Here is a 17,667-nt window from a genome sequence, read left to right on the forward strand (position 1 = left end):
TACCACAATTCTGACGACGGAAGCAAAAGGTTGGGTCATTCAGACACCCACTGGACATCCGAGGGGTCTGTGTAGAGGAGAAGAGAGGAATGGCCGTACTGAGTGAGTTAAAAAAAAATCAAGCAAATGTTTTTATTATTTATTTATTTATTTATTTATTTTTTTTGCATTCGGTTCTGTGATGGAATAACATACACATGAGAAAAATACGCAAGTTTACATCCACGGATTTTAAAAGAGAACTGAGTTGGCAACGAAAAAACAACAAAACAAAGCAACAACAACAATAACAGAAGTACGGTGTGTGTGTGTGTGTGTGTGTGTGTGTGTGCGTGTGTGCGCGTGTGCGCGCGTGTGTGTGCGTGTGTGTGTGTGCGCGTGTGCTGAAAACATGTTCACCGAGTGTGGTGTGATGGCCTGGTGGTAAAGTGTCCGCCTAGGAAGCGAGAGAATCAGAGTGCGCTGGATCGAATCCTTCACTCGCCAAAATTGTCTCCCCCTCCACTGGACCTCGAGTGGTGGTCTGGACGCCAGTCATTCGGATGTGACGATTAACCGAGGTCCCGTCGTGCACAGCATGCACTTAACACACGTAAAAGATCCCGGGGCAACAAAAGGATTTTCCGCGGCAAAATTATGTAGGAAAATCCACCTTGACAGTAAAACAAATGCATTTGCAGACAGAAAAAAAAAAAAAAAAAAAATGTGGCGCTGTGCTGTGGCGACTCTTCTTGGGGATAGCACCCAGAATGTTGACACAGAGAGATCTGTTGTGACATACAGCAATACGATACAATACAATACAATAATTCCAACACAATAAAATACAGTACAGTACAACAGCACAGCACAGCACAGCACAGCACAGTACAATACAGGACAGGACAGTACAGTACAGCACTACACAGCACAGCACAGCACAGTACAGCACTGTACAGCACAGCACAGCAAAGCAACGCAACGCAACATAACGCAACGCAACACAACACGACGCGACGCGACGCAATGCAACCCGACCCAACCCAACCCCACAAACCCCACACAACCCAACCCAACCCAACACAGCCCTACAAGAAGAGAGAGAATACGGACAGACTGATAAGAAGGCAGACGGAGGAGGGTTTCAGAAGGGCCGCCGAAGCCATGATCTCGCTGGTTCTGGGGTCGAACATCACCTGTCCTCCTGCCACAAAAAGCAACGCGACACATTTCAGGTTCAAAGGCGGCGTCAACGCGTGTGTGCAAACTGATCCATACACACTACACCACGTCGGCTTCGAAATATATATAGAATGACATCTAAAATAATTGATTTTAACCCTTTCACCTCCAAGCTCGCATTTATGCACAGGCGTGGTAGAGGACCCATGTCACTGAAAGGTGACCATTCATTGGTCTTTTATCCATGAACCTACTGCTGTTAATGTTCGGTGGTAGGATATGCCGTATTTTCTATACATCGCAGGGGGAATCCCCAGCTATTCTTAGCCACTGTCTTTTCTGTGTTAATACCACAAGGGAATTTTGTACTCTAAATTGACGGCGGTGAAAGGGTTAAAACAGCAGCAACAACAACAGCAACAAAAGCCGACACCAATCACGGAATGAACCTTGCACAGCCACGGAAGAATACCAACATAACAGAACATTTACCAACCAAAGGTTGAAAACGTTGGTTTACGTAAAAGTAAACACAGACACAGACACAGACACACACACAGACACAACACACACACACACACACACACACACACACACACACACACACACACACACACAGTTTAACGACTTCTCTTTTACGAAGTCCTATAAGTAATTTCCTGTAATTGTATTTATTTATTTATTTTTAATTTCACCCTGATTTCACCCTCATTTGCCCAGTTTCCCCCAACCCTCCATTCATTCGCATCTCCCACCCCTTCTAACCGATAATACTTAAATGTATTTATAAATACTTTAACAAAATGTTTTCAATCACCGATATGTGTGACGGGACATTAAACAAAAATTCCTTCCTACACACACACACACACACACACACACACACACACACACACACACACCACCACCACCACCACCACCATCATCACCACCACCACCATCATCATCACCACCACCACCACCACCACCATCACCACCACCACCACCACCACCACCACCACCACCACCACCACCACCACCACCACCTCTTCTGCATCAACCTAGGGTCAAATGTGAGAGAGTGTGACGAGAGGGAAGTGGTGGGTTATTCTTTCCATCGAGACCCACAAAAAAAAAAAGAAGAAAAAAAAAAAAAAAAAAAGAAGAGGGAAAAAACAAATTCATATTCTATCTTTCAATTCCAAGATCTTGTGAATTGTGCAACCAACAACCATCTACCTGAATATCTAGTCATCAGCCCCATCCACATGTAATATGCAGCGAAGAGGGAAAAAACAAATTCATATTCTATCTTTCAATTCCAAGATCTTGTGAATTGTGCAACCAACAACCATCTACCTGAATATCTAGTCATCAGCCCCATCCACATGTAATATGCAGCTTCTGTTCAAACGTGTGTGTGTGTGTGTGTGTGTGTGTGTGTGTGTGTGTGTGTGTGTGTGTGTGTGTGTGTGTGTCTGTGTGTGTGTGTGTGTGTGTGTGTGTGTGTGTGTGTGTGTCTGTGTCTGTGCGTGCGTGCATGTGTGTGTGCGTGTGCGTGCAGTGCGTGCATGCGTGATTATGCACAAGTTTTTATATTGATATGCGCTTGTATGTATCTTATTTCTACTGTATCTGTGTTTGTGTATGATTTTCGATTTATGTTTCGTATCTTGTTATGTACTATTCCCCCCAATATTCCTTGTGACTCCGGTACACTTGGTAATAAAGACATTCTCTATTCTATTCTATTCTATCTTATTTATCTGGCGAGAAATAAATGCTGAGGAACTTCTTCCCGTCGACACCGCTGTTAGGGGGATAAGAATAACAAGAACCCAACAACAACACCACAGCAGCAGCAGCAGCAGCAGCAGCAACAACAACAAAACTCATCTTTAAACCCCAGTTATTATTTGTGTTTCTATTCATCCAGGGTGAAATAGATAGGGTTGGGGGTTAGGGGTAGACTTCTTCCGTCACCACCGTAGTTGGCAAAAAAACAACAACAAAAAAAAACAAAAATACAAAACAAAACAAAAATACAAAACAACAACAACATACACACACACACACACACAAACCACACAATGAGAATAAAATAATATATAAACAACAACAACAACAACAATAATAATAATAATAATAATAATAATAAGAAGAAGAAGAAGAAGAAGAAGAATAAGAAGAAGAAGAAGAGCAACAATTATGATAAAACCCTCCAAAAATGTTTATTACCCAACCTGGGTGAAATTGGTAGCGGGGTGGGGGGGTGGGGGTGGGGGTGGGGGTCTTTCCTTCGCCACCGTAGTTAGTGAAAATTGTTTAAAAAACACAACGAGAATCAAATGATATAAAACAACAACAACAACGACAAAAATGATAATAATGATAATGATATTACTACTACTACTACGAACAACAACAACAACAGCAACAATAAGAACAAGAACAACAAGAATAAGAACAAGAAAAGCAATAATGATAAAACACTACACATTTTTTTTTTTTACCCACCGAGGGTGAAATAGGTAGGGGGGGACTTCTTCCCGTCGCCACCGTAGTTGGTGCCGAGCACGCGCAGCTTGTAGATGATGTCCCTCTCGATGCCGTGCAGCACCCCGGAGAACACCTTGGGGAAGGCCGCCACCTTGGCCGTGCGGATGTCCTCCGTGTAGGGCCAGTACCACACCTGGCCATCATCATCATCATCATCATCATCATAGGATGTCCTCCGTGTAGGGCCAGTACCACACCTGGCCATCATCATCATCATCATCATCATCATCATCATCATCATAGGATGTCCTCCGTGTAGGGCCAGTACCACACATGGCCATCATCATCATCATCATCATAGGATGTCCTCCGTGTAGGGCCACTACCACACATCGCCATCATCATCATCATCATCATCACAGGATGTCCTCCGTGTAGGGCCACTTCCACACATGGCCATCATCATCATCATCATCATCATCATAGGATGTCCTCCGTGTAGGGCCAGTACCACACATGGCCATCATCATCATCATCATCATCATCATCATAGGATGTCCTCCGTGTAGGGCCAGTACCACACCTGGCCATCATCATCATCATCATCATCATCATCATCATCATAGGATGTCCTCCGTGTAGGGCAAGTACCACACCTGGCCATCATCATGATCATCATCATGATCATCATCATCATAGGATGTCCTCCGTGTAGGGCCAGTACCACACCTGGCCATCATCATCATCATCATCATCATAGGATGTCCTCCGTGTAGGGCCACTACCACACATGGCCATCATCATCATCATCATCATAGGATGTCCTCCGTGTAGGGCCAGTACCACACCTGGCCATCATCATCATCATCATCATCATCATAGGATGTCCTCCGTGTAAGGCCTGTACCACACATGACCACAAGACAATGAAAGATCAAACAGGTTGAGAACAAGCAAGGCAAGGCAAAGCAAGGCTTCATCACCATTACCATCATCATCTTCATCATCATCATCATCATCATCAACACCATCATCATCATCATCATCATCATCGTCATCATCATCTTGTTCTTCTTCTTGTTCTTTTTCTTGTTCATCATCATCATCATCATCATCATCATCATCACAACCAAAACCGTTACCTTGAAGCCGTTGACGCCGTATTCCACCTGGGTGGTGGAGATACCCCGCCACGACACCTCCACACTCTCCGGACCGTGCGACGTCACCCGGACATATTCCGGGTACAGCAAAGGGGCTGAGCATCAACACAACACAACACAACGCATGTCATTCGTTTTCCTGGTCACTTGCTGACTGAATTTATTCATTCATTCATTCATTCATTTATACATTCGTTCGTTCGTTTGTTTGTTTGTTAATTCATCCATTCCTTCATGTATTTATTTATTTATTGATTCGTTCATTCTTTCATGCAGCCATCCAATCATACATTAATTCATTCATGAATTAATTAATTAATTAATTCGTTTGTTTCTTTGTTCGTTAATTCAACCATTCCTTCATTTACTTATCAATTTATCTATTCATTGTCGATCCTGACAAGCCACAAATGAACCCGTGGGTTCTGGCCCAGAATGATTCACCCCACCCGGGGTTAAAAACAACAACGACAACAACAACACCCCCCACCAACCCCCACACACCCACACCCTCCCCTCCCACACACACACACAAAACCCAGCGGGGGATACAAATAGTCTGCTACTCCGGACGGCATAATATCATTACCTTCAAAGTTGGAGTTCATGTGGTTGCACCCACTGGGTCGGCTAAGCCCCGCTGAGTTGAAGACCTAAAAAAGATACAATAATACTTTATTATCTCAAATCTAAAGGAGAAATTGTTCACACGGCCCGGTTGCAGATAAAATGGCAGGGAAAAAAAGAAGAAGAAGAAGAATAAACAAAGAAAGAAAAAAGGATGCATTTCATCCACAAAACAGCTTCAAAGTTTGGTCATTCAATAGAAATGCAAATACATGAACAAATATTTAACACAGCACCAAACTCCCGCAGCATATTCCATGAATCCAAATTGCGCAATGAAATAAAAGTGAATAAAATTGAAATGAAATAAAGCGAAATAATCAGATAATGATTATCATCAAATAATAATGATGATAGAAACCCAACAGTTCGCACATTATTGATAAATGCTCAATTAGTAATCACAAAACAGCTAAGACTAACTTCACATGCACATACAATTCAAAAATAAAACGCAACGAGATGAAGTAAAAATACACAAATAATCACGAATAACTAAGACTGTCTTTATGTACACATGCATCCCAGACACTGAATACAGCACGCCGAAACAAAAATACCAAAAATACTTCAGATGAAAGAAAAAATGCTTTGAAATTCCATTCATCATCCACAGGTAAAAGCAAACGTTTCTTGACCCGTTTAATCAGTGTCTTTAACACAATATTTAATGAATGCATACTGAATCACCCCGACAAACAAGATGCTTCTGTCTGAACCAACTTGGTTACAAATTATTCTCGTCAATTCGTCCCATTCACTTCCGTCATGTGTACAGTGTATGATTATGTATCTTTTGTATATAGCTAATTTCTAGAGGTTTTTTTGTTTTTGTTTCTTTCCTTTTCTTGCTCCAAATGTATGTCCTGATCGATCTGTTGGTCATTAAAAACCGATTGTGGCGAAGTGTTCAAACGTGTTTCTTAGTTTTTTGTTTGAGTGGAGTTTTGTTTAATTAGTGTCTCGTCACAAATACTGGTGACAGTGGTAAACATTTTTGTTAAAGGATCAATTTTCACATTTGAATGTCCTCATTTAATTAAAAGGTCAGGAGACGACGGGGGTTGGGGGATGGAGGTGGGGGCGGGGTGGGGGTTGGGAGAGGGGGGAATGAATTGGAGGAAACTGGGTAGGAAAGAAGGTGTAATCAATGTTGCATGAGTTACATGAAATATGTATAACATTTTCACGAACCTGCACGGAGGTGGTTTTTTTCTTCTCCTTTTTTCCTTAAATGAACGCGCCTTGTCGTCTTGCCTCAATAATGAAATAATCACAAGTTACACAGTCTTGCCCCAATAATGAAATAATCACAAGTAACAGTCTTGCCTCAATAATGAAATAATCACAAGTAACAGTCTTGCCTCAATAATGAAATAATCACAAGTAACACAGTCTTGCCTCAATAATGAAATAATCACAAGTAACACAGTCTTGCCTCAATAATGAAATAATCACAAGTAATAGTCTTGCCTCAATAATGAAATAATCACAAGTAACACGGTCTTGCCTCAATAATGAAATAATCACAAGTAACACAGACTTCCAGACATCAGTTTTTGAAGTCCCCTGTTTCCCTCGGCATGGGTCCTGTGGCCTGGATAAAAAGCATTTTTTGCTCACTCCATCCTGGGCCGTATTAATAATAATAATAATAATGGTATTTATATAGCGCTGAATCTTGTGCATAGACAAATCAAAGCGCTTTCGCACCAGTCATTCTCACGCACGCATAACTCTAAAACTGGAGAAACTGAAGACAAGGAAGAGGCAGGGAAGGGAGGCTATTTTGGGAAGAGGCGGGTTTTAAGGACAGACTTGAAAGAGCTGAGTTTGGAGACTTGACGAAGCGAAAGAGGAAGTTCATTCCAATTGCAAGAGACCATCATCCCTGCGGTTAAATGTGTGCCCGCGGGTGATCTGCCTGAGGCAAGGCAAACTACCCGAGGGTTAGCAATATCCGGTATTCAGGAACACAAAAACCTACCTGCGGTTCTACAAACCCCGAAGGCAGCTTACCCTTACTATCTTGCCAAGGGTGACAGCCTACGCAGCAGAGGTAGATATGGCGAATCCTTTTGTTGCGGTGGTTTATTTTAAAGGAAAACAGGCGTTTTGCTGAGAGACCGTGTCTTGAATACAGCCTCTGATAGTTTGATTTTTATCCTTTGTTCGCAGGTGTAAATAAATGCTGGGTAGGTATACCTGACTTCGTTTGAGGACTGAAGGTTAAAACGACGGTTGGGATGAGGAGTGTGTCACAAGAGTGACTGGATGTAGCGTGGTGTTGTCTGTGATGCTTCTGTTAGGTGTGGCGTTTGTGATGCACGTGCAGTTCAGTTCAGTTGATGACTGTGAGTTTTAGGGAGGTGAAGGAAGGAATTTTTGTTTAATGTCCCGTCACACATATCGGTGATTGAAGACATTTTGTAAAAGTATTTATGAATACATCTGAGTATTATCGGTTAGAAGGGGTGGGAGATGTGGATGAATGGAGGGTTTGGGGAAACTGGGCAAATGAGGGTAAAAATGTGGGTGAAATTTGAAAGAAAAACAAAACAAACAAACAAACAAACAAACAAACAAAAAACCTCTAAATACAGTTACAGGAAATTACTTAAAGGACTTCGTAAAAGAGAAGTCGTTAAACTGACAAGCGAAACAACTGATAATGAATGCAAAAAGTCAAAAACATCAACGTTCTCAGTCACTTGTGAAGACACACTTTCGTGTACAAAAGGCTTCATCAAGCTACAGTGAAAAATTATATGCTCAATTGTCAGGTTATTAAAGGTGAGAATGTGCATGTATGAACGTTTTACGGTCGTGTAGGCCGGGCCTTTTGTGGCGACAGGATGTCTTCTGAGGGAGTTCTCTCCCCTCCCTCACTTTTCTACATTCCTTATAATTCGTTTACTCTATCCTCTTTCTTTTTCACATAAAATAATAATAATAATAATAATAATAATAATAATGTATATTTATATGGCGCCCTTTCTCACTAACAGCTCAGGGCGCTTTACATGAAAGAAAAATATTACAAGTAACATAAAACATTCATGACCACTCTTTCTCAACCCCCCCCCCACCCCACTCACACTCTCCCTTTTCCACTCTACATACATCCAAAGTGAGCTGACATGGGTGGTGTTGGAGAAAAGGAAGCTGAGAGTACTTATAGATAGGTTTTAAAAAGACGAGTCTTTAGTGATGAGCGAAAAGCAGAAATAGAATCAGATGCACGGATATGATGAGGAAGGTTATTCCAGATGTGAGGAGCAGCAAAGAAGAAAGAACGTTCACCATTTTATGTTCTTTTATTGACACGAGGAAGTTTCAAAAGGTAACAGTCCGGAAGAGCGGAGATTTCTTGTGGGAGAGGAGATTTCTTTTATGTTCGTAGTCGAAGTTAGATTATTGTCTCATGCTGTTTACTGTATCGTTGAATAAAGTTTCATTTCTTGTGTTATGTACGCCTCCAAGTGTTTAGTTTGTGTGAATCCCACGGTAGTGCTTGGCCATCGCTCCACCTTACCCATTTTGGGGTTTGTGACAGCGGGCCCCGCCTCTGTCTCTGCCGAGCCCTAGACACAGTGGATATGAATCACACACACACACACACACACACACACACATATATATATATATATATATATATGCATGTATGTATCTCAGTGATATGAATCCACTGCCCCTGATGGCCGTGAAAGGCTATGTGACCTTTGACCTTTAACCTTGACACGGTGACCTTTAACCTTGACACGGTGACCTTTGACCTTGACACTGACCTGCACGGTGACCCAGTAGTTTCCGTTGGCGAACAGGCCGATGATGACGCCTTGCCGATCCTGCCCGTACACCCGGATGAAGCGGATGATCTCCCTGTTCTGGAACCCGTCGCAGTTCTCCCCCTTGCCTCCCCAGGGCCACCAGTTCAGCTGGAGAGAGAGAGAGAGAGAGAGAGAGAGAGAGAGAGAGAGAGAGAGAGAGAGAGAGAGAGAGAGAGAGAGAGAGAGAGAATGATGATATTGCTGATGATGGTGGTACTACTACTTCTACTACTACTACTACTACTGATGGTGACGACGATGATGATGGCTATTATTATTATGATAATGACGAGAAGAAGAAGAAGAAATTAATGATCAAAATACAACTACTACTATTGCTACTGCTGTTGCTGCTGCTAATGATACTACTACTGTTACTACTCCTGGTGCTGTTGCTGCTAATGTAACTACTTCTACTTCCTCCAATAATAATAACCCTAAGGTTCATGTTGGAGATGATAATGATTGATGTCATGATCATTATATGTTTTAAAAAATCATAATAAATTACAATAAGTACAATTGACACTGGTTATTTGCATAGCGCTTACCGTCTTGAAATGAAGAAAATTGACTTTGATTTTGACACACGCATCCCCCCCCCCACCTCACACACACACACACATGTACCCCATCACACACACACACACACACACACACACACACACACACACACACCTCACGCACCCCCTGCCCCCTCACACACACATGCACCCCTCACACACACATGTACCCCATCTCACACACACACACACACATATGCACCCCCTCTCACACACGCACCCCCTCACACACACACACACACACACACACACACTCCCCTCACGCACCCCCAACCCCTCACACTCACATACATGCACCCCGCCCCCCCCTCCCTCCTCCATACACCCACCCACCCATCCACGCCTCCCCCCCACCCCCCACACGCCCCCTACAACACCCACACACGTCTCACCTGGTAGCCCAGCACTTTCCCACGCAGCCCCTCACGGGTGTTGTTGGGCAGGTCCCAGGTGACCAGCCCCGCTGTGGCGTTGATGCCTTCAGCGTTCACGTTCTGAGGAGTGGTGATGGGGACTGCACGTCACCACACACAGACACAGACATGGACAAAGTGACGTGGTGATGGAGACTGTACGTCACCAGACACAGACACAGACAAAGGGACGTAGTGATGGGGACTGCACGTCACCAGACACAGACACAGACAAAGTGACGTGGTGATGGGGACTGCACGTCACCACACACAGACACAGACATGGACAAAGTGACGTGGTGATGGAGACTGTACGTCACCAGACACAGATACAAACAAAGGGACGTAGTGATGGGGACTGCACGTCACCAGACACAGACACAGACAAAGTGACGTGGTGATGGGGACTGCACGTCACCACACACAGACACAGACATGGACAAAGTGACGTGGTGATGGGGACTGTACGTCACCAGACACAGACACAGACAAAGTGACGTGGTGATGGGGACTGCACGTCACCAGACACAGACACAGACAAAGTGACGTGGTGATGGGCACTGCACGTCACCACACACAGACACAGACATGGACAAAGTGACGTGGTGATGGGCACTGCACGTCACCACACACAGACACAGACACAGACAAAGTGACGTGGTGATGGGGACTGCACGTCACCAGACACAGACACAGACACAGACAAAGTGACGTGGTGATGGAGACTGTACGTCACCAGACACAGACACAGACAAAGTGACGTGGTGATGGGGACTGTACATCACCAGACACAAACACAGACACAGTTTCAGTTTCAGTAGCTCAAGGAGACGTCACTGCGTTCGGACAAATCCATATACGCTACACCACATCTGCCAAGCAGATGCCTGACCAGCAGCGGAACCCAACGCGCTTAGACACAGACACAGACATGGACAAAGTGAGGTGTTGATGAAGACTGTACGTCACCAGACACAGACACAGACAAAGTGACGTGGTGATGGGGACTGCACGTCACCAGACACAGATACAAACAAAGGGACGTAGTGATGGGGACTGTACGTCACCAGACAAAGATATAGACAAAGTGGCGTGGTGATGGGGACTGCACGTCACCAGACACAGACATGGACAAAGTGACGTGGTGATGGGGAATGCACGTCACCAGACACAGACACGGATACAGACAATGTGACGTGGTGATGGGGACTGTACGTCACCACACACAGACACAGACATGGACAAAGTGACGTGGTGATGGGGACTGTACGTCACCACACACAGACACAGACATGGACAAAGTGACGTGGTGATGGGGACTGCACGTCACCACACACAGACACAGACATGGACAAAGTGACGTGGTGATGGGGACTGCACGTCACCACACACAGACACAGACATGGACAAAGTGACGTGGTGATGGGGACTGTATGTCACCAGACACAGACACAGACAAAGTGACGTGGTGATGGGGACTGTACGTCACCAGACACAGACATAGACAAAGTGAAGTGGTGATTGGGACTGCACGTCACCAGACAGAGATACAAAGTGACGTGGTGATGGCGACTGTACGTCACCACACACAGACACAGACAAAGTGACGTGGTGATGGGCACTGCACGTCACCACACACAGACACAGACACAGACAAAGTGACGTGGTGATGGGGACTGTACGTCACCACACACAGACACAGACATGGACAAAGTGACGTGGTGATGGGGACTGCACGTCACCAGACACAGATACAGACAAAGTGACGTGGTGATGGGGACTGTACGTCACCAGACACAGACACAGACAAAGTGACGTGGTGATGGGGACTGTACGTCACCAGACACAGACACAGACAAAGTGACGTGGTGATGGGGACTGCACGTCACCAGACACAGACACAGACAAAGTGACGTGGTGATGGGGACTGTACGTCACCAGACACAGACACAGACAAAGTAACAAAGAGATTATTATATCTTATTTCATTTCGCCGCCTCAAAGACGAACTGAGTAAAAGGGCAGGTGCCATGATTATGCGACAAAACGAAGAAGAAAAAAAAGAGAAAAAAAAAGCTACAGCCCTGAAGAGAGTCAAAGGCGCCAGGATTATGACCCCCCCCCACCCGCCTCCCAGTCCCATCTCCGCCAAAAAACAACAACAACAAAAGAACACAAAAAACAACAGCTAAAATAATTCACACCCCAGTCACAAAGTCCAAAACGAAAAGTGATCATTAAATTTGATTAAAACATTATCATCGTTATCCTCCTCCTCCTCTGGTCCATCAGCACAAGAACAAGATTCCTCTCCCATCATCGCTTCCTGGCCCCACCACACCACACCACACCACCCCACTACCCAGCAGCACACCACACAACACAACCCACCACATCACACCCCACCACACCACACCCCACTACCCAACACGAAACCACACCACACCACACCACACCACACTACAGGACACCACAACACACCACAGCACACCACACCACACCACACCCCACCACACCACATTACACCACACCACACCACACCACAGCACACAACACCATACCACCCCACCCCACCCCACACCACAACACAACCCATCACATCACACCACACCACACCACACCAAAACACACCACACCACACCACACACCACACCCCACCACATCACACCACACCACCCCACCCCACCACATCACACCAAAACACACCACACCACACCACACACTTCACCCCATTCCACACACCACGCCACACACCACACCACAACACATCACCACACCCCACAACACCACACCACACACGACTCCACACCACACGACACCACATGTGAGAGGACAATGTTTGCAGAGTGCAATACACTTAGAATTGTTTTAAACTGATTTCTTTTTTTCTAGGTTGGGCCATTAATTTAAATCTGACCAGATCACCAACTCAACCACATCATCACACCACACTCACTGTCCTCGGCAGACACGACGACCTCCTCCGAGGAGTTGGGGCCTGGGCCGATTGAGTTGAAAACCTGCACCTTGACGTCGTACTCCGTGTAGAAGTAGGTCTCCCCGACCATGTGGTGGAACCACAGGAACCCGTCATGATCCGGGCGGGTCTGGATCTCCTTGGGCTTGGACTGGCCAGTGAGAAACACCCGCCGCCCGGTGTTACAGTCTCAAAGAACCCCCCCCCCCCACACACACACACACACACAAGCCCCCCACCTCTAAACTCTCTCCCCGACCCCCATCTCCAAACTCTGCCCCCCCCCCCACTTCCACCCTGGGTCCCCTCCTATGATGGATTTTATTTTTCTAGTGTCATTCTGCGCTGGTCTGGAATAACCCTTCCTCCTCCCCCCCATTCCATGGTCTCCAATGGGGATAATTGTGGCTAGTTACGACCCCCTCCCCTCCACCACACCACCACCTACTCCCTCGCCCTCTACACCGCTATACCTTGGTTGGAGACTAACAACTTACTTCGACTTTATCACACCTGTCTTGTCACCATATTATACCCCACCCCACCCCACTCTTCACCACACCACCCCTCACCACACCACACCACACCACCACAACCCGCCCCACCCCCCCCCACCCCCCAAACCCACCCCACCCCACCCCACCCCTCACCACACCACACCCCACTCCACACCCCAACCACCCACCCCAGAGCACACCACCCCACCCCACCCCTCACCACACCACACTTCACCACTCCACACCACACCCCAACCCACCACCACACCACCCCACCCCTCACCACACCACACTACACCACTCCACACCCCAACCCCAGTGTGTGTGTGTGTGTGTGTGTGTGTGTGTGTGTGTGTGTGTGTGTGTGTGTGTGTGTGTGTGTGTGTGTGTGTGTGTGTGTGTGTGTGTGTGTGTGTGTGACTCACGGGTCTCCACATGTCGTCAGGAAGCCGATGCTGCCTGTAGTACACCTTGTAGTACACCCCGGCTCCCCCGTGCTTCTCTGGGGCCAAGGGCTGCAGCACATCGACATCATCATCATCATCATCATCATCATCATCGTCATCGTCGAGGTCGTCATCATTACCATCAACACCGTCATGGTCGTCGCCTTCGTCATCATCATCGTTCGTCATCGTCATGAACATCTTCTTCTTCGTCGTCGTCGACGTGGTCATCATCATCAGCAGCATCAGCATCAGCATCATCATCATCATAGTCATTGTCGTCGTCATCATCATCATCTTCGTCATCATCAGCATTATCATCATCATGATCAACATCATCATCATCATCAACATCAACATCAGCAGCAGTAGCAGCAGCACCACCACCACCATTATTATCGCCATTAACGTCACCATCATCATCATCATCATCATCACCACCACCACCACCCACCCACCCACATTAACTCTCTCCATACGAACGGCGAAAGAGACGACGTTAACAGCGTTTAAGCCCAATTACCATCATCAAAATATTGCAAGCGGAACGCTCTTATACTGAAGAGGTGAATGTTGACAAAGAATACCACAATTCTGACGACGGAAGCTAAAGGTTGGGTCATTCAGACACCCACTGGACATCCGAGGGGTCTGTGTAGAGGAGAAGAGAGGACTGGCCGTACTGAGTGAATTAATAATAGTATATGATAATAAGAACTCACCAGCCACTTCACTCGGAGCATGCCCACGGAGCCCCCTCCTCCAGATATTGTGTCCACTGGGTAGATGGGAGCAGCATCTTCAAGTTTGACTGAGTCTGGAAAGAAGAAGAGGAAGAAGAAGAAGAGGAGGAGGAGGAGGAAAAAGGAGAAGAAGAAGAAGAAGAAGAAGAAGAAGAAGAAGAAGAAGAAGAAGAAGAAGAAGAAGAAGAAGAAGAAGAAGAAGAAGAAGAAGAAGAAGAAGGAGGAGGAGGAGGAGGAGAAGAAGAAGAAGAAGAAGAAGAAGAAGAAGAAGAAGAAGAAGAAGAAGAAGAAGAAGAAGAAGAAAAAGAAGAAGAAGAAGAAGAAGAAGAAGAAGAAAGAAAGAAAGAAAGAAAGAAAGAGAGAGAGAGAGAGAGAGAGAGAGAGAGAGAGAGAGAGAGAGAGAGAGAGAGAGAGAGAACAAGGATTATTGCAGCCAACAACAACAACAACAACAACAACAACATCATCATCACAAACAACAAAATGCGTTTGACATCCTTTTTGTGTAATCATCCCACAAGGAATCAAGAGTGAACAAAGCAGCAACGACAATAACAACAACAACAGCAACAAAAAAGCCGTTTGTATCCTTTTTATTGAATTCAGATGCAATCACAAATGATATTTTGACAAAACATATCAAAATACTGTAATGAATATAAAATTATAAAACGACGCAGCCCCTCTTCCTCACACACACACACACACACACACACACACACACACACACACACACACACACACACACACACACACACACACACACACACACACACACACACACACTATTCAAGATTAAATTCCTTTTTTGTAGTGCCTGTAAAACATACATTTTGCACTTTGTTGTAATGATTCAGTCCATATCTTTTCCAAATTATCCCTCGAAGCAGTGATGCCATTGCCACATAAATAATCTTTATTTAAAGATGTCTGTGATTCCCAAACACAATCAAATCCCGTTTCAAACTAAAATCTTGTGTACATTTTCTAACCCATTCTCTCTCTCTCTCTCTCTCTCTCTCTCTCTCTCTCTCTCTCTCTCCCTCTCTCACACACACACGACACGACACGACACGACACGACACGACACGATCCCTACAACAAAATGAATATCAAAGCAACACTATCTTCTTCTTCGTGGGCTGCAACTCTCACGTTCTTTCGTATGTACACGAGTGGGCTTTTACGTGTATGACCGTTCTTACCCCACCATATCGGCAGCCATACTCCGTTTTCGGGCATGTGCATGCTGGGTGTGTTCTTATTTCCATAACCCACCGAACGCTGACATAGATTACTGGATCTTTAACGCGCGTATTTGATCTTCTGCTTGCGTATACACACGACGGGGGATTCAGGCACTAAGCAGGTCTGCGCCTATGTTGACCTGGGAGATCGGATAAAAATCTCCACCCTTTGCCCACCAGGCGTCGTTACCGAGATTCCAACCGGTGTCCAACTCTTTAACCACTCAGCTATTGCACCCGTCAAAATCAATACTATAATCTTTACCTGACGGTTTGCTGTGAGGACCGAAGCCGAAGTTGGCACTGGCGGCAGACACACGGAAGGTGTAGCTGGTGCCAGGGGACAGGATGTTGGCGGGGATCACGTGCTGGTGCCAGCTGTTCTTCTCTGTCACCGGGGTCTCGGAGGCCGGTATGGCTGAAAAAAACAACAACAGCAAACAAATAAAACCGCTACTACAAATAATTGTGGTTGTGCTTGTAGTGTAGTGTAGTGTAGTGTAGTGTAGTGTAGTGTAGTGCAGTGCAGTGTATGATAGTCAGTCTTGTTCGATTATGACCATCAGAACAGCAGAGGAGGTAGCTGCTGTCCCGACTATCTGGGCTAGAATCTTAATTATATTGGAGAGTGTCTTGCCTACGTTACATACCCACTCTCTCGGCCAAGAAGGTTTTTAGGACAGTCGGCGTTGGGATGGTTCTCAAAAGGCCAACTAGCTTCCAAGGCTGCAGCACTAAGAGCCAGTGCAATGTTGTCTCCTAGTTTGAGAGTGTTAGTCTTTCACAAAAGACTAAGCTGTAAATGATTCCCAATTGCGATGGAGAACCCACTGATAATGCAGCTTTCACTGTGCTATCGGCCCAACTGTATATTTATATCAATCTGATAGAGTGTAGTGTAGTGTGGCGTTGTGGTTACGGTTGTGGTTGTGTTGGGTGGTGTTGTGTTGGGTTCTGGTTATGACTGATTTCTGTTGTGTTGTGTTGTGTTTTGGTTTTGTGGATGTGGTTGTGCTGTGCTGTTCTATGCCGCGTTCTGTCGTAATGTGGTTTTCTGTAGTCGCGTTGTGTTGTGTTTGCGCTGGCGCTTGAGCTGGCGATGGGGTCTTGCTTATTTAATTGATAATTTATTCATATCATTCCATAATTCCAATTCCTGCAGTCGATTAAGAAAATCACCAGTGAGTCTTCAAGATCGACCCTCTTGTTTTGTTAGCTTTTCATGTGGAAGAAACGGCGACGAAAATGTACCCCCATACAAAACAGAAACCTTCTGTTTGAGTTTCAATTTTCGGTCCCAGTCTTAAGGAGGTATGGGACGTACGGGCAGATCCAAATATGCTGTGTCACATTTGCTGGAAAAAGAAAGAAAGAAAGAAAGAAAGAAACAACAACAACAACCCCCAAAAAACCCGAGCGGTTGCCTGACTTTTGCAAAACACAACTCGCATATCAGGCTTTGAGGGTCTATCTAATGTTTTATACAAAACACTGACATGAAAAAGAAATAAAAAATAACTGG

General features: G+C 45.4%; 1 protein-coding gene across 1 annotated transcript in view; it reads right to left on the reverse strand.

Moving 5' to 3' along the window:
- Nucleotides 1–111: 111 nt before the first annotated feature.
- Nucleotides 112–17,667, reverse strand: part of LOC143290113 (contactin-like) — a 52,711-nt gene continuing 35,155 nt past the window's right edge. Inside the window, exons 16-25 of the mRNA XM_076599401.1 lie at nucleotides 16,411–16,563; nucleotides 14,878–14,972; nucleotides 14,135–14,224; nucleotides 13,192–13,363; nucleotides 10,215–10,336; nucleotides 9,218–9,367; nucleotides 5,392–5,455; nucleotides 4,782–4,897; nucleotides 3,658–3,832; nucleotides 112–1,183 (exon numbers count right to left, since the gene is read on the reverse strand). Of these exons, the coding sequence (XP_076455516.1) occupies nucleotides 1,068–1,183; nucleotides 3,658–3,832; nucleotides 4,782–4,897; nucleotides 5,392–5,455; nucleotides 9,218–9,367; nucleotides 10,215–10,336; nucleotides 13,192–13,363; nucleotides 14,135–14,224; nucleotides 14,878–14,972; nucleotides 16,411–16,563 (1,253 nt within the window). The 3' untranslated portion in view covers nucleotides 112–1,067. The remainder of the gene's footprint in view (nucleotides 1,184–3,657; nucleotides 3,833–4,781; nucleotides 4,898–5,391; nucleotides 5,456–9,217; nucleotides 9,368–10,214; nucleotides 10,337–13,191; nucleotides 13,364–14,134; nucleotides 14,225–14,877; nucleotides 14,973–16,410; nucleotides 16,564–17,667) is intronic.

The sequence above is a fragment of the Babylonia areolata genome, chromosome 15, assembly GCF_041734735.1.
Source record: "Babylonia areolata isolate BAREFJ2019XMU chromosome 15, ASM4173473v1, whole genome shotgun sequence".
Taxonomy (NCBI): domain Eukaryota; kingdom Metazoa; phylum Mollusca; class Gastropoda; order Neogastropoda; family Buccinidae; genus Babylonia; species Babylonia areolata.